This window comes from Crocuta crocuta, unplaced genomic scaffold, assembly GCF_008692635.1.
Source record: "Crocuta crocuta isolate KB4526 unplaced genomic scaffold, BGI_CrCroc_1.0 scaffold693, whole genome shotgun sequence".
In the NCBI taxonomy this organism is placed as follows: Eukaryota; Metazoa; Chordata; class Mammalia; order Carnivora; family Hyaenidae; genus Crocuta; species Crocuta crocuta.
In genome coordinates this window covers 520,467-546,831 of record NW_027527545.1, presented here as the reverse complement: position 1 = coordinate 546,831, position 26,365 = coordinate 520,467, and the positions used below count along the sequence as shown (strand labels likewise).

Below are 26,365 nucleotides of genomic sequence, written 5' to 3'. Positions count from 1 at the left end.
GCCAAACACCAGGACCTTCACAAAATGTAAAACAGTGCCATTCTTTTCACTACTTGGTTTTTAAAAACCTAGTTATTCTTACAAAATAGCTGATTTATGTTAACATCTAATGGATTTATTAGCTATTTTTAAATGTTCATTTTGAGAGAGAAAGAGAATGAGTGGGGGAGGGGCAGAGAGAAGGGGAGGAGTCAGAGGATTGGAAGTGGGCTCAATGCTGTAAGCACTGAGCCCAAAGCAGGGCTTCAACTCTTGAACTGCTAGATCATGACCTGAGCTGAAGTCAGATGCTTAACCGACTGAGCCATCCAGGCACTCCCGATTTATTAGATAATTTAAAATTTTTAAAAATTGTCAGCGGGGTGCCTGGGTGGCTCAGTCGGTTAAGCATCCGACTTCAGCTCAGGTCATGATCTCACGGTTCGTGGATTCGAACCCCGCGTCAGGCTCTGTGCTGACGGCTAGCTCAGAGCCTGGAGCTTGTTTCAGATTCTGTGTCTCCCTCTCTTTCTTACCCTCCCCTGCTCATGCTGTCTCTCTCTCTCTCTCTCTCTCTCTCTCTCTCTCAGAAATAAAAAAAAAAATTAAAAATTTTTTTAAAAATTGTCAGCTGTAATTTCTAATTTAGTAAATATACACAGATATAATCCCATCCCTATAAACAACAGCTCTTTAGGGTTCTCATTAGTTTTTTTTTATATTTAATTTTTTTTTAACTTAAAAACATTTTTTTAATGTTTATTTAGAGAGTGAGAAAGGAAGAGGGGCAGAGAGAGAGAACGAACTCCGGGCAGACTCTGCTGTCAGCACAGAGCCTGACATGGGCCTTGACATGGGCCTTGAGCTCATGAACTGTGAGATCATGACCTGAGCCAAAATCGAGAGTCGGGTGTTTAACCGAGCCTCCCAGACGCCCCTTAATTTTTTTTAAAGAGGAGTTTCAGGTTCACAGCAAAATTGAGAGTAAGGTACAGAGATGTTCTTTATGCCCCCTGCCTCCCCTTTCCTGATGCATAGCCTCCCCTGCCATTGAGGTCCCCCGCTAGAGTGCTATGTTTATAGTTGATGATCCTGCATTGATACATCATTATCGCCCAAAGTCTTTAGTTTACAGTCGGGTTCACTCTTAGTGTTGTACATTCTATGGATTTGGACAAATGTAGGCCATCATTATAGTCTCAGAGTATTTTTTCTCTATTGCCCAAATCCCCTATGCTCCACCTAGTCTTCCCCAATTCCACTCATTAAGTTTTATGAGGGTAAAGGGATCCCGAGAGCAAAACTCTTGAAATCCTCTGGCTCAGTCCATCCTTTCTCTAGTGATTTGTAACCTCTGTCTAGAACAAGTTTCCATCCAGTCTCCGGTCTCTTCATGGGCCTGTTTGTCTCTCTTCTGTGCCAGCGCCACATTTTCTTAAACATTATCACATAAGAACCAATCTTTGTAATGGTAGTTATAAAACTTAATTCCTCATTCTTTCAGAGGTATTGGTTATTCTTGCTTTTTGTTATTCCACAGAAAGTAGGACACAAATACTTTTTCCTATTACAAAAGTAATACATGTTTAATGAAATAATTTTTAAAAATTGTTTTAATGTTTTTATTTATTTCTGAGAGAGATACAGCGTGAGCAGGAGGTCAGAGAGAGAGAGGGAGACACAGAATCTGAAACAGGCTCCAGGCTCTGAGCTGTCAGCACAAAGACTGACGCGGGGCTCGAACCCACGAACTGTGAGATCATGACCTAAGCCAAAGTCAGACACTCAACTGACTGAGCTGCTCCGGCGCCCCGAAATAATTTTTAAATGCAGAACTGGGGGGCCCCGGGGTGGCTCAGTCAGTTAAGCATCAGACTTCAGCTCAGGTCATGATCTCATGGCTTATGGGTTCAAGCCCCGCGTCTGGCTCTGTGCTGACAGCTAGCTCAGAGCCTGAAGCCTGCTTCAGATTCTGTGTCTTCCTCTTTCTCTGACCCTCCCCTGCTCACTGTGTCTCTCTCTGTCTTTCAAAAATAAATTAAAAATAAGAAAAAATTAAAATAAATGCAGAATTGGAAGAAAGTAAAAGTTACTCACTGTTAATATTCTGAAATATGGCTTTATATTCTGCATATTTTATGTGTGTACATACACACACATGCAACGTTAACCTTAAAACTGTCAGGTTTTTTTTTTGTTTTTGTTTTTGTTTTAAAATTTTTTTAATGTTTTTATTTATTTCTAGGAGAGAGAGAGAGACAGCGTGAGCAGGGGAGGGTCAGAGAGAGAGGGAGTCGCAGACTGAAACAGGCTCCAGGCTCTGAGCTGGCAGTCAGCACAGAGCCCGACGCGGGGCTCGAACCCACGAACCGCGAGATCATGACCTAAGCGAAAGTCGGACGCTTAACCGACTAAGCCACCCAGGCGCCCCAAAACTGTCAGTTTTAACAGCAAAAATGGGTTTATTCGGAAATAAGAGAATTGCATTTTGGGACTTGCAAGCTGTGACGGGACAAAAGCATAACCATTGGCAACTCTAGAGGACAAAGGGGAGGTATGCTCTTTTGTAGAGAAAAGGGGAAGTTGGGAAGGCTGGTCTAAACCAAAACTCCTTTGGAGTGAACTGGCAGTCCGAAGTGTAGTGCCTTTTCATTGGCTGAGTTAACCTCTCTCCGGCTGGGCTGTTGTGGGGGGAGGCGGGGTGGGGATTGTCTGGGGGGAGAAAACCTTCCTCCTGCTGGGGTAGTGGAGTAGTATCCACTTGCAAGGTGCATCTCTTCCTGTTGGGTCTGCAAATGACTGCTAGTAATAGGGCATGAGAGCTCCACCTTCTGGCCTCTTGACTCCATTTTAGTGAGGTTTCCCTTTATTAATTTGCACAATATACACACGTGCATGTGTGCACACACACACACAAATACACAGTTTTCTATAACTGCGCTGTTTGCATATAAGTGTCATTTAAAAAGGTGGGTCATGCTTTATCTTGTCTTTCATATTTAACTTTTCATACAAAATCTTATTAGGAATTTATTTCCATGTAATTTAATGTTTTTCTGCATCATCTTATTTGTTCATTTATTTATTTTTAAATGATTTATTTTTGAGAGAGAGTATGAGCAGGGGAGGGGCAGAGAGAAAGGGGGACGGAGATCTGAAGTGGGCTCTGTGGTGACAGCAGCAAGCCTGATGTGGGGTACGAACTCGCTAGCGGTGAGATCATGACCTGAGCCAAAGTTGGACACTCCACCAACTGAGCCACCCAGGCGCCCCTGCATCATTGTATTGAATGGCTATATGTATTGTTTTATGTGCATGATTTATGCGGTGATTTTGTATGCTGAAATTTTATTCATTGTGTTTCACTTACAGAAGCCTGACCCCAGTGAACTTTCTTGTTGCTAAGTTTTCATGTGAATTTGTGATTCCTTAGGATTGATTCCTAGGAGGGGACTGCTTGGGTTACAATGAGAGCTTCAGTTGTGAGAGGCTGGGATCACTTAGATGAAGGTGGAGGGTCGTGGAAGACAGTGGGGCAGGACAGATAGAAGAGATTAGCAGTTGCAAAGATTTTGGTCATGGAGAGTCCTGCTGAAGTGAACATGATATAAATGGCGGAGGGAGAAGCCAGCAGGGGTTTCCATGACTAATGTTTGAAGGAGTAAGAGAAGAGCAGAACAAGCCTGTGGATGTTGTAGGGATTGAGGACTAGCCTCAGCCTGGCTTCCCCAGGCCTTCCTAAGAGTTTGTGGAACAGAGAAGGTTTTCTCCAGGATGGGAGGCCCCCAGTGCCTTTAGCCTTTTGGGGGTCTGAAGAGAATCCCCTGTGGCTCTGTGTTAAGGCCGTCCTTCTGGCGTAACTCTACGTGGGCCCACTTTGGACAGCCCTCGTACTACCTGCACAGGGACTGTTGGGGTGTGGCGTGCTCAGTGGGCATCTCCTGTGATGTGGGGAGCCAGATTGCCCACCCTCTCTGTCGTGTGCCACGTGGGGTTGGTGAACAGTGATGGGACTGGGCGGTTGCAGCCAAGCACAGACATCCCTAGAAGCAGCAGCCTCTGGGGTCAGAAGACCAAGATGGAGGCCTGGTCCAGCTCTTTCTTACTAGCCGAGTGAGTGTGGGGATAAGCCATCCTGGGCTTCAGCTTCTGCAGCCGTAAGACGGGGTTCATTCCTGCCGCATCGGGTCGCTGAGAGGATTACCATGGATGGCATGTAAAGCATCTACAGGATGCAGACACTTTGAACTTCCCAGTTGTCCTGTTTGAGCAGGTCATTATCGCTCTAACTTCAGTTTCCTCATTTGATAAATAGGGATAAGAATACATACTTTGTGATAAGTACATGAGGTGAAATGTAGGCAAGAACTTGGAAGTGATAAATCTCAACACAAATGTTAGTGTTCCTGGGCACGTGCAGATGGCTGCCTGAGGTATGTGTGGGTGCCACTGACAACCACCTGAGGGTCACAGGTGGCCGGTGCGCGGCAGATTCAGATTGTGCTGGCAGAGAAGGGTGTGTGGAGTGTTGGGGAGTGTAGAGGCCACAGAGGTGAAAGAACTGGTTGTGCCATAGAGTCTTCTCTTATGCTGGGATTTGATTTCAAAATCGGAGCATGAAGTCAAAATCCTATATAGTTTAAAATTGAAAGTCCCCAGACTTGCTCACGGAGTGTCTTTCTCTAAGTCCAGTAGAATCAGCTCCTCTTCCGGCCTAGGAGCAGATTGCCTTTTCTTGGGTTGGGTACCAGCTGAAATATTGAACTTGGGTGTCAGGGCCATACTAAATTAAACCTCAGTATTGCACAGTGAGGGGCACGTGGAGGAAATGGCCGATTCTCAGTTCCCATCATTTGTAACTCTCCTCTCAGGCTCACTCTGGGTCTTATGCTCCTTTCAGCTTTCCGTCCTTTGACAAATATTTATTGATCACTTCCTGTGTGTCAGATGCTGTGCTAGACACTGGGGAACAGCACTGAACAAAAACACACCTTTCTATATTACAGGGAGGCAAATAATAAACAAGCAAAAAAAGTTTCTTAGTTTGCGAGATCGGAGTGCTATGGGAGACCAATAAAGCAAAATGTGTGGTTTAGGGAGTTCTGCAGTAGCCAATTATAGTTTAAATGGAGTGGCTTGGGAAGCTCTGATTTTCCCAAGCCCTGCAGGAGAGTAACTGAATGCTATGGAACGGCCAGGGCAAAGGCTCGGAGGCCTGCATGTCTGTGTACAGTGAGGAACACAGCGTGGCTAGAGTGGAGGGGAGCAGGAGAGCTGTGGGGGTGAGAGCGGATGTTGTAGAGCCTCGTCGGCCATTGTAGGCCATTGGGCTGACCTTGGTCTTTCGTCTGGGCAAGAGAAGAGGCTATTGGAGAGTTGAGCAGAGGAGGGACAAGGTGCTTATGAACATCATTCTGGTTTCTGTGTTGAGAAAAGCCCAAAGAAGGACAAGGGAACTAGTTAGGGGAGTGTTGCAATGGTCTTGAGAGAGAATGGTGGCTTGAACCAAGGTGATAAGAATGAATTAACTAGATAATTTGAAATTACTGTCAGATGTGGGGTTGAACAAAGAGGTAAGTTCAAGGGAACCTCCAAGGGTTTCTTCTGCAGTCTCAGATGGATTTGCCATTAGCTGAGGTGGAGGAGCGGGAAGGGGGACAGGTTTGGACAGGTTAAGTCTGAAATTCTACCAGACACCCAGGGGGAGATGTGGAGTGGGTAGTTGGGGTGTATATGAATTCGGAGCTCAAGACAAGTTCAGCCTGGAACTCCGTGTTTGGGAGTTGTTGGTTTATAGTTATTATTTACAACCATGCAGCAAGGCTGAGATCTCCCAGGGCGTGAGTGTAGGTAGCTTGTCTCACCACTGTTAAGAGTTGGGAGATGAGGGGGCACCTGGGGGGCTCAGTCGGTTAAGGGTCCAACTTCGGCTCAGGTCATGATTTCACGGTTCATGGGTTCCAGCCCCGCGTCGGGCTCTGTGCTGACAGCTAGCTCAGGACCTGGAGCCTGTCTTTGGATTCTGTGTCTCCCTCTCTCTCTGACCCTCCCCTGCTCACGTGCGCTCTTTCTCTCTCAAAAATAAAACATTAAAAAAAAAAAGAGTTGGGAGATGAGAAGGAACCAGCTGCAAACTGGGAAGGGGTGGCTGGAGAGGTGGGAAGAGAATCGGGAGTGTGGCATCCTGGATGCAGATGTTGAAGGCAGAGAGGCAGAGAGAGAGATGCTCGCACTGTTTGAATAGTCCTTCCTCTCTCTGAGCACCAGCAGCTGCATTTGAAAACGTGCAGTACACATGGTGTGGTTCCACCTTGTCACATTTGAGAACGCACCGTTCCAGTGACATGTGGAGGTCTAGGGATGGCAGGTGGGATGAGAGAGAGAGGCACAGCTTACAGTGCCTGCACTCTCCTTGAAATACAGCTTACAGGGCTTCTTAGACACTTGACATGCTGTGGCCTGGCCAGAGAGACTCGGGCGTGCCTCCAGGCACTGGAAGCCAGGTTTCCTGTCTGTAATATGGAGATCTGACAACCTCCACCCTAAAGCATTTATGCAGATTCAGAGAACCTGCACCTGAAGTGCTCAGCCAGGCCCAGGAACTTAGCAAATTCTCTGTGAACCTTAGTGATTCTGTGACTCACCAGGCCCCGCGGTGGGTTCAGAATGCTGCAGTGCAGGCTCCCCACTGTGGCAGCCTCACTGGGACACTCTGAGCAGATCCACTCACCCGCTTCTTACCCCCAAGTGAGTCACGCCACTCTTGTCATTCCAAGAAATCTTAATTTCTTTATTGTTTGATTTTTTTTCGACTCAACAATTTTTTTTAAACTTTTTGTTTTTTTCTGAAACGTTCGTTATGAGCCTTTTGTTTTGTTCTCGTTAAATGCACTCGACCCAAAATTGGTTTGGCATATCGAAAAGGAGACCAAGGAGGGACTGGGGGACATGGGAGGGAGGGGAGGAGGCCCAAATGGACACAAGAGAAATTGAGGGTGAAAGAAGAGGTACACAGAGACAGTGAAAAAGACACAGGGAAAGAGGTGGAGACAGAAAGGAAGGCAAGGGAAACAAAACAAAAAAATACTAAGATTTAAAAGCAAATGAATTCAGGAGCCCAAGGAAGAGAGTAGGAGAGGAAGCCAAGACCCTTCCTTCTCTATACCGTCCCAGCTGGGGTGGGGTGTCAAGGCACCAGGTCTGGTTGGGGTGAGGGGACACCTGGGCTCTCGGGGTGGCTTTGCACTTGACTGCAGTGGTGTCCAAACCCCACCAGGGGGCCCTGCCATGCAGCTCTGAGGCCTGGGAATCCACCTTGGTGATTCGGGCTGGAATGGGAATCTGGGGTCCCACCACCCCCTCTCTCCCCTTGATTGTCAGTATCTGGAGAGAGAAAAGGAGGGCTGGTCAGGGGAGAGAAGGCTGATTCCTTGCACACCTCCAGCACCCACCCCCTACGGGACTCTCCCACCAAGCCTGCTCGCCAGCCCGCTCACTGGCGGCAGAGGCAGCCTCCGGCTGTAGGTGGACTGATGCCTGGCCAACCCCTCCACTGCGCCTCCTCTCTTGCCAGCTCTTCCCAGACCTCTAGCTGCCCCTTGCAGCAGTGGAGTCGCTGGCCCAGTGACCCCAAGGAAGGCCATGGCACTGTCTGGGCAAGACTGTCCCTAGCCTTATTTCTCTTCCCCATCCAGACTTACACACGTTCTTCTGCTGAAAGAGGTTAATTAAGCCTTACCCCCCGAAAAAAAGCCAGATATGGAACCCAAACCTGCCTTCTCCCCACACCTGTTTCCTTCCATGGGACAAACCACCATCTTTGGTCTGACCCCTTCTCCCCTAATTGATGGGGACAAGCCAGCCCCAGCTCCCCAGGAGAAGGGAGGGACTTTCTAGCAGCAAAAAGGGTTCCTCCGGCCACCTACCTGTCCCTTTCCCCCAGTTTCTCCCTAGAGCCTCCCCTCCCTTAACCCAAAGAAGTTTATGGCAGCAGCAGGCTGAGACCCGAAGATGTTTGAAAACTCATGGCACTTGTGAGAAAAGAGGGAAGAGCAAAAGAGACAAGAAGGGGGTCAGAATAGAGGTGGAGGGCCACCCCTGGGAGAATGGCAATGACAGGGCTGGGCTAGCGTGGCAGTGGGACTACCTTACCCTCAGAGAGTTGGGGTGAGGGGGAGGCTGCAGAGGAGGGTGTGAGAAGAGGTACTCAGGAGCCATCCCCAGTCTGAAGCTTCCAGAGTCTACAGGTCTGGGGTAGAGCCCCCAGTACAAAGGTGTCCTGACTGCAGGCCCCAGTGCCTGGCTTTGCCTCCCTCTCAGGAGGGTGTAGGGTAGGGACGGTGGGAAGGTGATCTCTCACCCTTGCATGCCTCCCCCCCCCCCCCCCCACGAGAGAAGACAGCTTCACCACTCCTAGCCTCCTGGCCACACCCACCACTGCTGCCTTCACTTTTCTTCCCCCATCAACCTCTCTAGGTGGGAAATCCGTCCCTTCTCCCTCGGCCCAGAGTCCCAGAAGCAATATACAAGAAGCAGGAACTCAAAGGGACAGCGCAGCCATCTTGGCAAAAGCATCTTTGGGTGTGAGGGTGCCTCCCCCGGGCCAGTGGGGAGGGGAGGGGGAGACAGGCCCCGGTCCTGGAGCAGGCAGTGAGGTACACGCCCCAGGAGGGCTGACTGATGCCAGGGACAGGCGGAGCAGGGAAAGAGGCGACAGAAACGGTGCCGGGAAGGAAACAGGTTCTTTGTTTCGCTGTTGCTTCTAGATTTTGTTTTCTGTCTCTGGATTGTAAAAAGCTGCTCTGGCGGCCCGCCCACCCCGGCTGGGGATGCACACATACACGGAGAAGTCCTGGCTGCCAGGGCCCGGTGGCGCCACTCTGCTCCGGAGAAAGCCCCGGGCTGGCTGGGCCACGGGCTCCCGGTGGCTTCAAGTGATGAGATTTTCTTTCCTTTGTTTTTTTTTTTGTCTTTTTTTTTTTCTTTTCCATTTCGTTGAAATATTTACAGCAATGGGGGAGGAGGAGGAGGAGAAAGGAAGGGGTAAGATGGCCCCCTAGGGAAAGATCCAAGCCCAGGACCCACTCCCCAGGGAGATCCAGACCCAAAATCTGCTCCCCAGACAGCCGAGCCCACAGGACTGGGAATTGCCCAAATATGGCCACGCCCGTGGGCTGGGGGCCTGCGGGGAGTTGTGCTTCATCAGGAGCCACCCCAAGGGAGGGGGTCACTGGGTGCACTTGAGGAGGCTGACGGGCAGGCTTGCTGGGGAAGCAAGGACGAAGAGCAGAGGGAAGGAGCTTCAGAGAAAGTTCCACCTTTAAACCAGCAGCCACAATCGCCCATTTCTCTTGCCCTGGGGCCTTCTCTTGGGCCAGAGGCCCCAGTCTCCAAGGAGCAGGGAACTGTAGTACAGGAGGAACCTGTCTGTCTGTCTGTCTGCTCCCACTGCTCCTTCCTGGTGCAGCTGGCAGCATTTCTGGCTGCAGAGAGCGGAGCAGCTGACAGGTTCCACGCAGCAGGGCCCTTGGCCCAAGGAAACCAAAGCCCTCATTTCCCTCCAGGGGGTAGGAAGGTAGGGGAGAGGGGGAAGTAGAGAGTGGGCTGTACCCATCCAATTTCTCCTTCCTTCTTCCCTTGGGGACCTCTTGGCTCCTCCTCACCGCATTTCCCCCAACTCCGGCTGGTGCACGTGGCTGGTAGGAAGCCCCGTCCGTGAACCCTGCACCACAGGCCCCCACGGCAGAGCTCCTGAGGGGCCTAGAGGGCCCGCGGCCGACAGGTACCTGGAGAGAGTGGCCCACCAGCCACTGCCTCCGTGAGTCTCCCTCTCCCACCAGAGCCCCACCCAGGGTACCCTCCCTGGCCTGGGCCACCAGCCCCTGGTCCGTGAGGTCCCTCAGAGACTGGTGACCAGCTGCATTTGCCCATCCCCATCGGGCCCTGGCCCCTCGAGGCCTGGGGCCGCCAGGTAGCCCTCGTGGCTGGGCCGCCGCACCTGGTAGTAGCCCTGCAGGGGGTTCCGGGCCACTAGGGCCGGTGGGCGCGAGGTGTAGTAGATTTCAGGGGGGCCTGGGGGTGCAGGCGGGGGTGGGGNCTGTCCGGGTAGGAGGGCGAGTCCCGCAGGTTGGCCCCGCTGGCATAGAGGGAGTCCCGGCCCGGAGGGGAGGAGAGGGGCCGGCTGGTGGCCCCATCCTCCGCAGTGCAGCTCTCCGACTCCTCCAGATCACTCTGGTACAGCACCGACTGGGCCCGGGGCAGCAGCAGCGGCTCCTCCAGGGCCTTGTAGAGAAGTTCGATCTCTGCCCGGTCAGCACCCCCGGGCCCGCCTGCTTCTTCCTCGCCGCCGCCCCCTGGCACAGGCGGCACGGGGGGTTCGGGCGGTGGGGGGCCCTTGGCGCCACTGCCGCCGCCCCGCAGGTTGTTGTGCACCAGCTCTGAGATGATCATTTTCTCGAAGGCGGCAGCATCGGCCAGGTTCCGGCCGCGGGGTGGCTCGGAGGCCCCATCCCCGGGAGGGAAATCCCCACTTCGCAAGGAGTAACTGTTGTTGAAGTTGCCATTGAGGGGCAGTGTGTCCATGCCGCAGGCTTCCCGGCCTCCCAGAGGGTGCTCTGCAGGCAAGGGGGGGCTGGCTCAGGAGGAGGATGGGCAGTGACCGGGGCATGGGCACATGGAAACGGTTGTGCCTGCTTCTGCCTGGGCTGAGATCTCCCATTGCCATTCTTCCTCACCGGCAGTGGGGACACCAGGCCAGCGGCAGGTTTGGGGAAGGGGGTGGGGACCAGTTTCCTCAGGGTCCCCTCCCAGTTAGAGGCTATGCAAAGAGTCCTATGTGACAGGTTCCATTTCCTGTGCTCTTACCCTCATCGCCTTCACTGCCTACCTGAGAGCCAAACATAACCCCCTCCGGCTGTATGTGGGGGGGGGTTTGGGGGCCACCCTGAGTTCCCCTTCCTGAGTGAGGTCATCCCAGAAGTCCACTATCCCATTTTCCTCCCGGCCTCAGAAATGTTAGCAGGGAAGTCACACTTACTGGGTTCCCGGTAGCTCCCTGCAGGTGGCAGCCAGGAGAGAAGAGAGAGAAGGTGAGTGTGTGCTTGCATAGTCGAGCCCAGGCTCCAGCTCAGGAAGCACGAGGATGACCCTTGGGATGCAGACCCCACCCTCCCCGACCTGGGCTGCTGACAACTTCCTGTACCAGAGTGCTCTCACCTGGGGAGTTGAAGACGGGGGGCGAGGAGGGATTGAAGCCCACTGACTCGGCAATGAGGGTGTTGTAGGGGCTGGTGCCCCCACGGGGCTGTAGCACGGGGTTGGTCAGCAGGTGGTTCCCCATGGTACCTGTCCAGGACGCCAGAGGTCACAAGGTGGCCCAGAGACACTGGTCCAGGAATCTTGAGGGATAAAGTGAAGGGCGAGGGATACTGTCTCACCTCTGTTCAGGGTGGGGGTGCTGTTGATGTCGCCTGCCATGAAGGAGGACTCCGTCTGTTTCCTCACGGTGTCGTTCCACATCCTCCGGATTCGGCTCTGGGGACACAGCCCGGACGTGAGGGGGCCCCCAGGCCGCCCACCCTCCAGGATCTTTCTGAGATCACTCGCCTGATGAGCACCACCAGGGACCTAGGCTGAGTGCTGCCCTGCCTCTCAGGCTTGTGGGTGCAGCACTCAGCCCCAGGGAGCCCTGCCCGGTGCCCCGGCCCCAGCCCGGATACCTGGGTCCCCGTGTAGTAGCGGGTGTTGCTCCGCATGGCTGAGGTCTTGAGTGAGCCGTGAGCGCCCCCGGGTGGGGAGCGGATGCAGCAGTAGGAGTGGCGCAGGCACTTGCTGTACTCCTTGTGCACCTGGGCGGGAGGAGCAGCGGCAGCTGGCACCGGGAGCCCCCGCAAGCCTCGCGGCCCTGTCTCCTGTCCCACCGCAGCCAGCCAGCCTCTCTGTTGCCCTGGCCCATCCTTTCTCCACGTCCACGGATGATTTCTACTCCGTTCACTCAACACATCTTTAATGAGCATGTGCTCTGTGCCAGGTGTAGTTTAGGCTGCAAGGATGGTACAGGACAAATCCCACCCACAGCCCCACCCGAGAGCCAGCACTACGGTAGGCGGAGACAGGCGGAGATGTGAACCCCAGCACGTTCTGTGGGACGTTAGACGGTGTGAGGTGCTGTATAGACAACGACGGTCGGGAAAGGGGTCAGGCGGTGCTGCGGGCTTGGGGGTGTGTAGTGGGGGTCTGTGGCTTCAAATAGACCAGGGGAAGCCTCACTGAGGAGAACTCTCAGCCAAGATCTGAAAGAAATAAGGCAGCAGACCTTGTGGGTAGGTGGGGAGGAGCCGGGACCGGCCCTGAGGGGGGTCCATGCCTGGGTGTTGGAGAGCAAGCAGAGGAGAGCATGGCTGGAGAGAAGAGAGGGAGGCCAGGTAGGAATGTGTGAGCCTGTGGCTCCTGTAAGAGAGTCTCCGTCCCTGTGTGTGAAGTGAGGGCTGTGCCAGGATGTTGGCTTTGACTGTGTGTCATGGGGGATGCAAGGGGGTCGCACTGTCTCCGTGTATCCGATGCAGGCTCCAGGACTCCTGTGATCACTGCTTCTTCCATCCCCTGCTTCAGCCTTACCCGCTTCACTGTCCGACGGGGGCTCCCGGCTCCCTTGAAGACGAAGTCTTCAGACACTTTGGTTTAGGTTCCCCACTCTCGGCTAGAACTTCCTGCCTGTACACCCTCTCCCCACTCCTCTGCTTCTGTGATCTCCTTCAGACACATATCTGCTCGTGATTCAGATTTTTCATGTTTAAGAAGGAAACTATTACCACAAAACTCACAGTTCGTTTCCTAACTGTTGAAGCAGAAATGCTCTGTCTGGGTGGTACTCCGTTCTCTCCCTCCTCCACACCTGATTCGTGGCCCCCAGGGACGGGGTGGGGGGAGGTTGATCCTCTGTCACAGTCCTGCCCTGTGCTCTCCCAGCTCCCCAGATCCATGCTCCTTTCTTGCTCCCCTGTGTTGCCATATCTTGCTCTTTCCCAGAACCATCTTCCCCTTGCCTAAATCCTCCCTGACCCCAAGCCCGTGGTCCCCTCATAGCAGACCCAGTGCCACCGCAGAAGGCAGGCACTTGCAGCCCTTCCCTGACCTCACCTTCTTTTGTAAGGCGCAGTGAAACACAAAGATGAAGACCCCCTGGAAGGCGTTGAAGGTGGTGAAGAGATAGGCCATGACCACTGACTCCTTATTGATGAAGAGCAGGCCGAAAGCCCAGGTGAGGCCCAGTAGGAAGAGCAGCGCGATGGCCCCCAGGGCCCAGGATCTGGGGAGGGGCAGAGGGGACAGGGATGTCACAGTCCCTGATGGTGGAGAAGCCTCCCCCGTACCCGTGCTTCAGGTGAGCCTCGATGCTGTGTGCAGAGACCCGCTTAGGATGCGTGGGCCTCGAGGGCATGGCCTGCACGGTGGTACTTTCAACCAGCCTGGGTTTGGGGTTTTGCTAAGATCAGTCGTTAGCCTTCACCCTTTGGTCCATGTTTCCAGACCCTTAAACTATCTTTTGCTGCCTATTTCTCTGTACATTTCCTTGAAGTACACCTAGTACCTTTTGAACTTAGTCTTACCCTAGGCAGTTACGTCCCCAAAAGCACAGGTAAGATGTTAAATCTCATGTTTTCTAATACTCATTAAGTAGATATAAAATAAGCACAATAAAACACCACGTGTGTCCTTAAAATCACATCGTGTGGTATGGAAAGCGACGGCACTGCATTTAGGAAGCCCTGGGAGAGGCAGGCCCAGCGTGGAGACAGCAGGCAGGGGTGTGCGGACCAGAGGGCTGCTCACTTAATGTTGTCGAGGCGACTGGAGTCGGGCTTGAGCACAGACGAGCTCCGGATCATCTTGTGCAGGGTCACCATGAGGAACACCAGGTTCACCTGGGGTGGGACAAGGGGAGGGGTGGGGCTGGGCCACGCATGGCACTGGCGAGGCTAGGGGCCCCTCCCCCCTCCAGCATGAGCTCCTGACCAAGTCTTAGTCTCAACCCTCCTCCTTCAGGGCCGCCTCCACTAATGCACCTGCGCTCAGGCATCTGTTGACTGGCAACAACTGATAATGGGGCTCTGCTGCTGCCGGGAGGACAGGGCCCATGGCCTGACACAAGGCAGGGGCTCACATCACAGTTCCCGGGGGGACGGCCGCTGGTGCTGGAGCTCTACAGAGCCACCATGCTCTTGTCCTCTTGGCTGGCTGCTCAGTTTCAATGGCTGTCAAACCAGCCCTCTCAAGCTTGGCGGGGGGTTGGGGGGGGGGCTCAGCGGTCAAGGCTAGCTTGCAGGATGGATGGACGTGGTACTGGCGGGTACCACCTTCCTCCTACTTACCACGATAACAAAGGAGACTGGCCCAATGAAGCTCCAGATGAAGTAGTTGTCCACTCGGAGCCAGCAGCTATAAAGGAAGCAGGGCTGGGGTAGACAGAGGTGGGAAGGCCGTCCCCCCACCCCAATCCTAGCCCCCAGGGACTCTGCTGGCCGAGGTCTCAGATCTCAGGCAGAGGGAGGCCAGGGCCCTGAGGGGCCTGGCCAGAGGGACACTGCTGAGCAGAGAGCCAGGCAGGAGGGAAGCCTTCGTGGGGGGCAGTGAGAGGGGACACTCACGCCTTCTCGGTGCCGTAGCTGCGGTAGTCGATAGCAGCCGCGATGCCCACCACCAGCGCCGGGAAGCAGTAGCCGCCCAGGTAGTAGTACTTGGTGCGGGAGTACTCGCTCTCAAACACTTCCACCAGCAGCAGATAGAGGTGCACACCCTCCAGGCACAGCCAGGAGAAGGCGGCCAGGAAGAAGTAGTGCAGCAAGCCAGCGAAGATGGGGCAGGCGATCTGGGGGCCGCGGGGAGGGGGACCGCAGGTGAGGAGCTACCGGGACAGCGCCGCCTCTCCTTCCCCCTGCCCCTGAGCCCCAGCCCACCTCATACTGAGTCTTGTCTATCCCAACCAGGAAGAGCAGCTCGGCCAGGAAGAGGTTGATGCACAGGTTCTTGTGGATGGTGTTGCGGTCGGTCTGCAGCCCCCGCAAGAAGCAGAAAGTAGAGATGCAGATGGCCAGGCAGACGAGGGAGATCACGATGCCCACCCAGGTGATGACCGACAGCAGCAGCTCGTTGATGCGGCCCTGGTACTGGGGGAGACAGGGCACTCAGCACCTGTGGCCTCGTATGTGGCCAGGCTCGCTCTGGGCTCAGCCAGGTACTAGTGGCAAGCAAGGCCCCAGGTCACGGGCGCCACCAGTGCTGCGCATCCGGCCTTCTGCCCCCCTTGGCCACCTCCCTGGCCCCCGCCCTTCTCCAGGTGGCATGCTCCCTTCTTCGTGCCCTGGAAGGCTTGTGGAGAGATAACAAAGGGGACCCCAACTTGCTTCTTCAGAGGGCCTGGGGAGAAGGTGGGACCATGGCCAGAAAGAACCAGACATGTGGCCTCATGCCCCAGGCAAGACTGGTGGGCCCCCTTCCTGCCCTCAGGCCCATGAAGCTGGTGTCCCTGCACTGCCCGTGCAGCATGCTACGATGCCAGGCAGAGCCGGGCCAGCAGCGGGCCTGCCCGGAGGGGCGCAGCGCCGGCCAGCTTACGATCTCGTGGTGAGCCATCAGCACGGCAAAGTTGGTGAGGTGGCTGCAGGCACACGTGGTATGGGTCTTGTTGGACTCCACCAGGCGGCAGCCCTGGGTTGACCAGTAGCCCAGCATGGAACGCTCCGAATAGTTCCAGAAGGAGCAGTTAGCATTGAAGTGGTTCTTGGCCTGTTGTGTGGTGGTGGCCGGGCAGTCAGGTCCAGGGAATCCCGTTCCAGCCCCCACCCAGCTACCAGGATAGTGACAAGCATGAGAAAAGTACCCGGGGGCTCCAGGTGTGGGGTCTCTGGGGACAAATGGCCCATGCTGTTGAGGTGGAGGTTGGGGGACTGGTGTCCCAGTAAGGGATCATAACTTGTTCTTGAGGTGGGTGAACATGCACCCTGGGAACACAGAAGGTGGTAGGGCCCCCACAGAGGGAGGGGACGCCTCAGCTCACCTCCAGGTGGGCCACGGTGAAGATGACCGGGTCCATGAGAAAGACGCGGCTGGACTCCTTGTTGATTGATGCCGCGATGACCTGTGAATTCACCACGAGGGAGGCGCCGCCCGGGCCGCCCGAACCTGCTTCACCCGCCAGCTTGACCGTGGCGTTCTCGGTGGACAGGAAGAGGCCCAGGTTGTTGTAGAGGATGAAGACGACTTTGACCACACCTGGGGAGGACGGGCATGGCAGGGTGAGCCATCAGTCCTCGGCCAGGCGGTGGCCCAGGTGAGGGGGTCCTGGGGAGCCCTTCTGTGCACCGTCACTCAGCTGTAAACAGTCCGAGGGCCTCCCCGCCACCTCCCGGTCTCTATGGGACAGACCTCCCTGAGCTGTGAGAGTAGCCTGCTCTTACTCTGGAGGGCACCCCGCAAAGTTCCTACGCTGTGCAGCTTTGGGGGACCCCATGAATCCCCTGAAATGTCATGCTAGCTTGAGTGTAGAACAATCTTGTGTGTTGTTGTGGGTCCCACCCTTTTCTCAGATTCTTCAAAGCCAATAAAACTTCCGAACTGATGCTGCTGGTGAGCGAGGCAGGGATGGCAGCCCAGGGCTCAGGCACTGACCATTGCGGCTGTTCTGCTTGATGGTATTGGCGGACAGCTGGATGGAGTTCTCGCTTGGGTACTCCTGGGGGAACACCAGCTCCTGCACTTGGCCCTCGGTGTTGAGGACTGTCACCTCCAGGACTGTGGGCACAGGAGATGGAACACAGATGGGGTTGCGGTCTATCCCCAGGCCAAAGGCCCATGGCCAGGGCATCCCCCATGGTCTCCAGGCTGGCAGGTCTCACAGTTCAAGATCTGCACCTGAACTTGCCCTGGGCATGACCGCAGCACTCACCCACATTCTGCTTGGCAGCCAGGAAGCGGGCGGGCTCCCTGACGTTGTCGGCCAGCAGGAAGGCACCCTCCTCCAGGACGTCCAGGAGCATGGTGGCCGTGTGCACCTGCTCCGTGGCATTCATGTCCTTCCAGGATTCCAGGGCCTCTGGCCTCAGCAGGTTGTCCACGGTCTCCACCACGGCCTACACAGGCGAGGGGGCGGCACTGTGACTGCCCCCACGGCCTCCAGCTCCTTGGGCTGCACTCTGCATCCCCTTCTCTCAGCCTCATCCCTGCCGCTGCCTGGGGCATGCCCAGAAGCCACAAGGGCTGCCTCACCAGCTCTCCCGCCCCCGCTGCTCCTCTCTGGGCCTCACCTTGATGTAGTCTTTGCAGGTTCTCTCCCGCTTGTGCATCTGGGAAGAGAGGGAGGTGCCATCATTGCCCTCGCCCCCACGCTCGCACTTCTGGGCCCCGGAGAGGTTGCTTTTCTGCAGCTGCTACCACCCCAGGACTGGGCCATGAGCAAGACCTATTCCTAAGAGACCCCCCCACCCCCAACCCCCAGGGCCATCCAGGGCAACTCGGGAGGAAGACCCAATATGCCTAGGATGGGTCCTCTCTAACCACCATGGGTGACAGTCCAGCTTGGAGGTCCCAGGCTGCCTCTTGAACCCCCAGGGCACCCCCCCCTTGCTGGCCCTACCGCCACCCCCCACCTTGTTGTAGTTCTTGCCAGCTGACTCGCGTTCGATGGGCCGCAAGGCCTGCAGCTGGGCATCCAGGATATCCAGCAGCTGCTCCATCAGCTTCACGGAGGAGGACACGTCACCCGCGTAGATGGAGCCTCGGGTGTGACGGGCCAGCTCGCTGGCGATATTGGCTGCATTCTCCCCGCTCTTGATCTGTGTGCGGTGGGAATAGGGGCCCCCGGCTACCTCAGAGGCCATCTTGCTTCCCACACGTTCCCTTTTAACACACCCAGCCTGCTTGGCCCCTCTCCTCCCTTCTCTGTGGCCCCTTCTCCCTCCCCGTCCAGCTCTGTTCCCTCTGCAGGCCAGGGAGGGCCCCACCCCCCCACAGTCCTGGCTCCCAGACCTGCCAGCCTCTTTGTCTCTCCAATTGCTCTACTGCCCCCAGTGTGCCTTGTGCCTGGCCACCCAGGGCCCAGTGTGCAAGCAAATGTGCCAGTCTGGGAGGGGCAGCTGCTGGTACCTTCTGGGCCACCTGGTTGACCCAGGGGGAAGTGCAGTTGCTGAGGTCAGGGCCCCGGGGGTTCCAGAGCCCCAGGGCTGGTAGACACTGGAAGGAGGCAATTCCTGCAGGGACAGACAGGAACAGAGAAGGGAGCCACAGGGAAGGCAAGGAGGAGGGGCCACAACAGGGAAAAGATAACAGAGAGGAGGACAAGTAGGTGAAGGAAACACAGAAGACCAGACACGAAGAGGGTGCGACAGTCAAGAGACATCACTCTGAGGTGACAGAAGCCACCCCTCACGGCTCCTCTTCCTTCCATCTTTGCTTACTGGAAATGGAACTTTCTAGCAAAGCCCATCTTGGACGCCCTCCCTTTCCCNCCCCCCGCCCCCGCCCCCAGCTGCTCTCTGTGCTGCTGCTACTGGCTGCTCCGGGGCCCAGGCCCCCTCCTGTGGGCTCCCTTCATGCTCTGCCCAGCACTGCCAGAGGGGACAGGGCAGGGGGGCTCCCTGAGCTGCTCCTGTGTCCTGAGAGCACAGCTGCAGAGGTCAGGTATGACCCCCACCCTCAAAAAGGGCACGCTTGGGCATGGGATATTAACAAGGGACTTAGCGCCTGGGCAGACATATTCCTGATCCCTTCCCCAGCCAGACCAGGCTTGGCCACTCCCCAAGCCAGTCCAGTGAAGTGACTGCAGCCTCTGTACTCACCTCGGGTCCCCTTGGGGCAGGGCCTCTCAACCAGCATGCCCTGCTGGGTGGCTGGCCACTGGACCCGCCGCACCTCTCTGGGTTCACAGAAGAGCTCTGGAGACACGTGCAGGTTGGGGGCTGGGGGTCGCCGGGTGCTGGGGGCCGGGGCTGTGACTGGAGGCAGGTCAGGTCCCAGCTGGTTGATGGCACCCACAGGGTGTGTGGTGAGGGGCACTCGGCGGAGTGGGGTGGTGGCTGCCGGTGAGGCTGTGCTGGTGAGGGGTGTGGGTCGGGCTGTGGTGGTCGTGCTGACAGGTGGGGAAGTGGCTGGGCCTGGAAGGGAAGAGGGTATCCAAGACAGTCACCCCCATGCTCCAGGCCCTGCTGTGGTGTGGGTCCCTGGCATTCTAGCATCTTCCCTAAAGCGGGAGGACGTCCTGGTCTCCACTGGGTCTGGGAGAGTTCTCCTGGCCTCTCTCTGCCCCCAAGACCACCCGAAAGCATCAAAGGGCAATAAGAATTCACTTGAGTGTACCCTGAGCTGGGAGAGAGCAACCCCAGAGCGCAGGCCAGGAAGAGGCTGTCAGAACACAGCCACCTTGTGTCCGCATTCCGCTCTCACTCCAGTCCCTGGGACCTGGCTGCGTCCCTCTGGAGGCCTCTGATCCCCATTTTGCCAATGAGGCTGGATTAGATCGGCCTCCCTGGAGCCGGCGGAGGGCAGCTGATAGAGAAGATGAGACTGCACAGGGACCCCCAACTCCTACGGGTACTGGCAGCTTTACCGACACCCGGCTTCCACCCAAGATTTTGGTTGGTAAGGGTTCCAGGGCTAAAAGCGCACAGGCCCCTCGGACAGGCAGGGCAACTTAGCGCTTAGGAGGCAGGGCCCTGGGTACAGATGCTGCAAGAAGTAAACAAGCCCCCCGCCCCCATGCTTCCGTTTCTTCATCTTATGGAAAAAGGCAGGAACGACCCTGGCTGCATAAAGTGACGACGGAACGAGAGGCATAGACCAGCGTCTATCCTGTACTACCTGACTGACCTCCCAGCTCTCAGCACTCGGTACACAGCCCCACACAACCAAGGAGGCAGAGCGAAGGGCAGCCACGCCTACCGGCACTGGGGTCTGGCGGCCCGAACTCCAGGCTGTAGCGCACCACAAAGTAGTTGTTCCAGACGTAGAGCTGGTTGTCGCGAGGGTTGTAGTCCACGGAGGACACGAACTGGTAGGGGTTGGGGAAGGCTAGGCTCACGGGCTCCTCGCGGTTGGCGTTGGTGTTGAAGGCATAGTCCACGCGGTTGCCGGCCGCCTCACTGTCGTCGTCCACGTACACGGAGCGCAGCACGTACAGAACTCCGCACACCATGAAGGCGTTGGACGCTGAGCGCTTGTCGTAGCCGGTCTCCCATGTGCCCTCAAAGCGCAGCGTGTAGGGGTTGAGCTGGCTCACCACCAGGCGCCCGTTGTTGCCCTCGGTGGCGTAGATGACCCACAGCCCGTTCTCGTCCACGGCCAGGTCGATGTCGGTCTTGCCCCCCCAGCGGTAGGGCGAGGTGTCGTGGTAGTTGGCCGTGTTGATGACCGTCTCCCCGCTCTTGATGCGTGTGCGCAGATCGTACTTGACGATGTTGCGCGTGCGCTCCTTGTTGTAGAAGACGGCGCCGTCGTAGACCACGAAGCCTGTGCCGTCCACGCGGTTGGGCAGGCGGTAGGTGGTGGTGTGACGCGCGGCCACGTAATCCTCCCACGAGGCGTACTCGGTCAGCGTGTCCGTGCGGTAGGGGATCCAGGGCATGACGTAGATACGGTCGCCAGCCTGCAGTGGGTCCTTGCACCAGGCGCCAGACTGGTGTTCTGACTCATGCGTGGAGGTGGGCTCCAACACCTTCTGCAGGGTCCCTGGGCACACGAAGACTGGGCCAGGCGGGTGGGAGGGCAGGGAAGACATGGGGAGAGGAGGAGCGGAGGCGAGGGAGGGGGAGAGAGAGAGGCAAGTTGGTCACGCAGCCTGGGGTAGCCAGGCTGTCCCCTCCTGCTGCTGCAGTCACGGTTGCTTGGTAGGGCTGGTGATGGGAAGGGGGTTTCCGGGCTGGGACCCCTGCCCTGCCCAGCTGCCCCTCTCCCTGGAGAGGTCAACCCTGGAGGCCATTAAGAGCAGGGTTAGTGTGTGGGGTGGTGGTGCCCCTCTCCTTCCCTGGCTGCTAGAGACCCCACAGGCTGGGGATAAAGGGTTTGGCAAGAGCCCTCCCAGACTCTTCCTCATGTGCCTTAAGTGGGGGCGGAAAGATCGCCTCACTGCAGCCACTGGTGGCTTTGAGGTTCCAGGGACTCCATGCCCTGCTCCTTTACCATTGTCACAGCCCCCTATGGAAGAGCTAGGGGTCGAGGGTCCCATCCTTCACCAACCACACCAGGACAGATTTTTTGTTTTTTAATTCTTTNAAGTACCCACAGTGGGTGTCAGGAGTGCCCCCCCCCATTCCAGGGTGGAGGAGGCACCCAAGGTCCCCAATGCAGCCTGTGCCCCACCCCCACACCCAGTACCCACGGAATCAGGAGGTGAGGAAGGGTTTTTGGAAGAGTGCGGCCCCTCCCTGATGGTGCCCAGCCCTGCCCCCAGCCGGCAAGGTCTCTCATGGGGTCTGTTCAGCAGCAGACACTGACACTGGTGCACAGGGGTGCGGGGAGTTGGGGGACATGGGAAGGAGGGGGCTCCCCGGGAGAGTTGGGGAGGGGAAAGGAGAGCTGCGTGGAGGGAAGAGAGACAAGGTTGGGGGGGCCTCGGCGAGGTCCTGGCTCCAAGGCACCACTGGAGCACGCTGGAGACCACCTGGGAAGAAAGGGTTAGTGCTGGCGAGGAGAGAGGGGTGAGCAGAGAATTCACTCCGAGGCCCAGGCCCGACCGAGGGTCCCTCGGGGGGGGGGGGCAGTCCCAGGTCCAGCTNGGCTCGGGAGGAGGGACCAAGGCACCGCTGATGTCAGAAAGGTGGGGGGCCCCGCCCCACCCCCCCATTCCCTGAAAAGGAGGAAAACCTCAACTGCATCTCGTTGGCCGCCTCTGGCCTGCCCACCCTTGCCCCGTCACGCCCCGGTGCCACCTACTCCTAAGCCTCCCCTCACCGACCTAGCAGGAGTCTGGACTCGGGAGTGGGGGTGTCCAGACGCCCCTCCCTCCAGGATGGCTGGGCCTCCCTCTCATCTCCCTGCTGGCTGAACCCACACACAGGCCAGGGTGAGGGTTTGCAGTGAATTCTCTGCTCCTGCTTGGCCTGTCACCAAAGCAGCTGGCTCCAGGGGGAACAGGGAGGGCTGGGACCTGGTGTGCGCATGGGGGGCAGCCCCAGTGGCAAGAGGGTCTTGGACAGGCACCACTCCTCACTCCCCCACGGTCCAGCCTCACTTTCTGCCAGGCTTCCGTGGGGGGTGGGGGTGGGGGGATAGCCAGCCCTCCCTTCACAGCATCAGGGACAGCTGGGCCCAGGGGTCCCCGGGCACAAAGCAGCCAGGAGCACACCGTTTTAGGAGGGCGGGGGGGAGCCTGGGACACAGAAGCGAGCAGGAACCAGAGGGGTCCTGGCTCTCGCCCGAGGGCTCCACCATCTCCTGGTCCCCAGTGCCCTGGGGGGTTGGCCTGCACCCTGTGTCCAGCACACCTGGCTTCCACCTTTTCCCTCTGTGCCCAGGTCTCCCCTCTCCCCAGGCCGGGACCCCTGCCGGCTCTGCGGCCCCTGAGCAGATGTGACTGTGTGTGTGAGGGGGCGCTGGGAGGCCTCAGAGCCTGACCTGGTCAGAAGGGCATGGAGGAGGAAAACGTGGTTAGAGGTTACCCTGGGGAAGGGGGAGAAGATGAGGAAGGGTCTGCCTGGGGCCTCTGACGGCAAGGACCCCTCCCCAGCACCAAGCTCCCAACACCTCCTCTTCCCTCCGCCCCCCCCACCCCCCAAGAGAAAAGAACCAGGGCTGCAGGATCCAAACCACCACCGGGCCTGTAAGAAGAGTGTCTGGTGCTGGGTGTGAGAGACTCCGGGAGAGAGAGAGGGAGAGAGGGGCGGGGCAGCGAGGGGCGGGGCCTGGGCTGGCCGCCCAGGCCTCTCTGAAATGGGGGAGGGCAGGAGGAGGGCAGCAGCTCGGAGGGACCCCGCCCCACCTTCTCCAAGGGATGCTCCACAGACCACCGTAATTTCAAGGCAAAAAGCGACCCTGAAAGGATGGCAAGCCCGTGGCCGACCTCAAAGCTATCAATCTCCCCTACAATTCAGGGGAGCACTGGACCACGTCCAACATCCCACCCACCCTCAAAGCTCTTCGGCTGCAGGGCCCTCTGCCTCCAAATGCCAGAGAGCTGCACCCCACCATGGAGTTTCCCCCTTCCCCTGCTGAAGGTCAGCCCTGCAAGAAATTACGGTGCTCACGGAAGTCCCCAGACCAGGCCTGTACATCTCCCAACCCGCCCTCTCCCTGGTCCTCTAACCAAAACAGCCCAGAAGAAACCCTGACTGCAGCTTCGCAAGTGTTTNCAGACTGCCACCCAGGGCTGGGGACAGCTTACACCCCTCCCCCAGGGCTGGGCCCCGGGCTGGTCAAGGATGGGGGTTGGGGGTGGGGGAAACTGGTGCTCCGTGCTCCAAAACAGCTCTGGGCCTTGGAAACGCCAAACCAGAAGGAACTTATGCCACCAGGAGCCAGAGAGATAGAAAGAATCTGCTCCCCAAAAGGAAAACAAAGGTGTGTCCCCCCATCCCACCTCCCCTGAGCCAGACACGTGCTACAAAAGTTGGGGCAGGAGGAGAAGGAGAAAGACGGCTCACCCTCGCCCGGTGCACTCTGCCCCCAGCTGGGAGCCCGAGCAGGGGGTCCCTCCCGCCCCTCCCCCCCTGGATGCTTACACGCGTCTCCTGAAGGAGGCAAAATAAGTATGAGAGAAGGCCAGGTCCCCCCTGCAAGGGCTGGGACGAGGGAGGAGGGACAGGGAGAAACAGAAAGAAAAAGAGGCAGAAAGAGAGAGAGAGAGAGAGAGAGAGAGACGGAAGGTCCTGCCCGTGCTCAGAGAGGAGCTTCCTCGGGTGTCTGGAGGGTGGAGTCGCCCGTGGCGGCACCAGGGCTGGCCCCGCCGGGAGGACCCCCGGGATGGGGGACACCGACTGGACCAAGTTGGGGCGGGGAGAAGAAGGGGCTGAGAGGGAGGGCGGGTCACATAAGTATGGTACAGGTAAGAACAAAGTGTGAGTTAGGGGTTAGCATTGGTAACAGTGCGTTTACCTTTCTGCTCCACTTCTACTTTAAGCATCGGAAGAGAGAGAGAAAACAAATTGAAAAAAAATGTGCAAGAAAAAAAAGAGAAAAAAAAGATTAAATTGCTTTCGTTTCTTATCTGGCAACATGCCCCCTTTTCCTTTCTTTCCTCATCCTGGTTCCCCAACCCCGAAACGTAGCATCAGCTCAGCCCCCACCCCCAAGTCCCTTCCTCTGGGGAGGGTGTCGGGGGGAAGACAGTCACAGGGAGGGGGAGACACGCGAGGACAGAGACCAAGAGAGACACGGGGTGAGGGGGGTGTACAAACAGGCAGGTGGACAGAGCCCTCAGACGGGTGGGAGCACCCTCAGTGCGCTGGGGGCTGGGGAGGGGGTAGCTTCAGCTGGAAGGTAGGCTCTGGGTAGAGGAGCACCAGGGGCGAGGGGGTGGAAGAGCCACACGGATCCCCTCACACCCCACCTGCTGCCCTCCATGAGGACCAGGGGCCCACGGGGAGAGGGGGTTCAGTGCCTCCAGGGGCCTGGGCGCCCCCAGCTGAGAGCATGCTGAGCTCCTTCCCTTTCTGTGCTGGCTGCGCCAGAGCCCGGCTGAGCTCCCCCAAGCCCTCGCGACCCAGAAGAAGCCAACACAGAGAGAGAGGGCGGCAGAGTGGGACACAGAATGACGGAGAGGCACACAGGCGGCGCCCCTGGGCCTCAGAGAGCCGGGTGGGGGAGACAGAGGCAGAGAAGGGAGAGGCTGGGGGTGGGGGGGACATCACAGACAGCAGGTGGGGGCACAGACAAGCTCCCCCGCTCCCCCGGGGCAAGCCTGTGGCTCCGATTGTCTGCCCAGCCCCGCCCCCCCAGGGGCCCGGGAGCCAGGAGCTCCCTGTCTGCTGCCCAGTGGGCGGGCGCACCTAGGGGAGGAAGGGGGCACGGTTAGAATGTGCTCAGCTGCAAGGCAAATCCAGCGTTAGTCGGGCCTGTCTGGATGTGTGTGTGTATGTGTGTGTGTGCGCGTGGAGGGGAGTCCCACACACCCACCGTCCCCTCCCCACGGTGGGCCCCTGCACCCACCCCCGACTCCCCCGCACCAGCACTGGGGTCACCCCAGCCCCTGAAGCCCAGGGCAAGATGGCTGCCCAGGCGGCTCCCCTCGGGGACTTCCGGCCAGGGCCTCGCTCTCCTGCTACCTCTCTAGAGGCACAGCAGGGAGTCCTGCAGGGGAGTGATTGGCTTCCTTCCCAGCGCCTCACCCAGGGCCTGGCACACAGGAAGTGCTCAGCAGGACAGGCGCCGCTGTCTTGTTCTCGGGCCTAGCTTCCCTCACCCTGCCAACTCCAGTCCCCCTTCTTCTGGGACCAGGAGCTACACCCCCACACCCCTGGGTTCTGCCTGTCGAGGGCACACACAGCCCCGCTGTGTCCCAGACACATGCACTGGGCATCTGGCCTCCCCGGGGGCTCAGGCTAGCCCTCTCCCCCAGACTGGAGCTGCCCATCCCAGGGGCCATCCCAGTCTCTGTGGGTCGTGCCCCCCGGGCCACCCTTGTGGGGGGCGGTTAGCTTCAGGAGGTCCCTAGGCCTCTTTCCTTCCTACACCCCGTAACTTTTTTCCTGCTTCTTGACCCATGTGGCTTCCACTTGGATCAGGGGATTTTTTTCCTGCCCTTTACCTCACCTGACTCAGGAGGAGTTGTGTTCATTAGTTGTTAGTTCTACTTTTGATTACCAACAGCCATGGTATTAACTGGTAAAAATCACTACGAGGAGTCACAGCAAAAAGCGATGACTACCAAGGACCTGGCGTTTACTAAGTGACTAAGTGCCAGGAGCTAGGCTCGATACTTCCCAGGTAGTCTTTCAAGAGCCCTGTCTGTAGATGGGGAGGCTGAGGCTCAGTGACGTGAAACCACACAACAGAGACCACTAAGCAGCTGGCAAAAGCGGGCGCCGTTTCTTGGACACCTGTGGCGTGGGGCGCACGAGGGCCAGCCCACGTTCTCTCTACTGCTGGCCGCGTCCCTGGGAAGGGGCCCCCACCCGCCATCACGGATGAAGATACAGGCTAAGCTGGCTTGGAAGGGCACCCGTACCCTTGCTGAGCACATCCTGAACCAGGCTCGGGTCTGGGCGCTGGGGGGTGAAGTCGAAGCCTCTGCCCTGGGGGAGGTCACGGCAGCATCTGCCACAGGGAGCCAGCTCTGTGGCCAGCCTCGGGCCAGGCGCTTCGCGCGCGCGGTCTCCTGGACTCTCGCCTCCTTTTGCAGCAGCTCAGAGAGGTTAAGTCATTTGCTCAAGTTTCAGAGTCGTAAAACCCAAGAACCAGGCCCAGC

The 26,365-nt window shown here is 57.5% G+C and overlaps 1 protein-coding gene and 1 long non-coding RNA gene across 2 annotated transcripts in view; one reads left to right on the top strand and one right to left on the bottom strand.

Moving 5' to 3' along the window:
- The window catches only part of LOC144232633 (uncharacterized), a 35,768-nt gene that overhangs the window by 6,621 nt on the left and 2,782 nt on the right, over nucleotides 1-26,365 (top strand). The window contains exons 2-3 of the long non-coding RNA XR_013335475.1: nucleotides 13,130-13,237; nucleotides 14,964-15,102. This is a non-coding gene — a long non-coding RNA (uncharacterized LOC144232633). The remainder of the gene's footprint in view (nucleotides 1-13,129; nucleotides 13,238-14,963; nucleotides 15,103-26,365) is intronic.
- The window catches only part of ADGRL1 (adhesion G protein-coupled receptor L1), a 43,396-nt gene continuing 23,779 nt past the window's right edge, over nucleotides 6,749-26,365 (bottom strand). Inside the window, 20 exon segments of the mRNA XM_077765446.1 lie at nucleotides 6,749-10,077; nucleotides 10,080-10,592; nucleotides 11,015-11,032; nucleotides 11,194-11,322; nucleotides 11,415-11,511; nucleotides 11,697-11,825; nucleotides 13,117-13,285; nucleotides 13,810-13,901; nucleotides 14,349-14,415; nucleotides 14,625-14,845; nucleotides 14,934-15,143; nucleotides 15,592-15,762; nucleotides 16,034-16,248; nucleotides 16,645-16,767; nucleotides 16,922-17,105; nucleotides 17,280-17,318; nucleotides 17,622-17,807; nucleotides 18,118-18,221; nucleotides 18,810-19,124; nucleotides 19,909-20,709. Coding sequence (XP_077621572.1) covers nucleotides 9,878-10,077; nucleotides 10,080-10,592; nucleotides 11,015-11,032; nucleotides 11,194-11,322; nucleotides 11,415-11,511; nucleotides 11,697-11,825; nucleotides 13,117-13,285; nucleotides 13,810-13,901; nucleotides 14,349-14,415; nucleotides 14,625-14,845; nucleotides 14,934-15,143; nucleotides 15,592-15,762; nucleotides 16,034-16,248; nucleotides 16,645-16,767; nucleotides 16,922-17,105; nucleotides 17,280-17,318; nucleotides 17,622-17,807; nucleotides 18,118-18,221; nucleotides 18,810-19,124; nucleotides 19,909-20,709 — 3,983 coding nt within the window. The 3' untranslated portion in view covers nucleotides 6,749-9,877.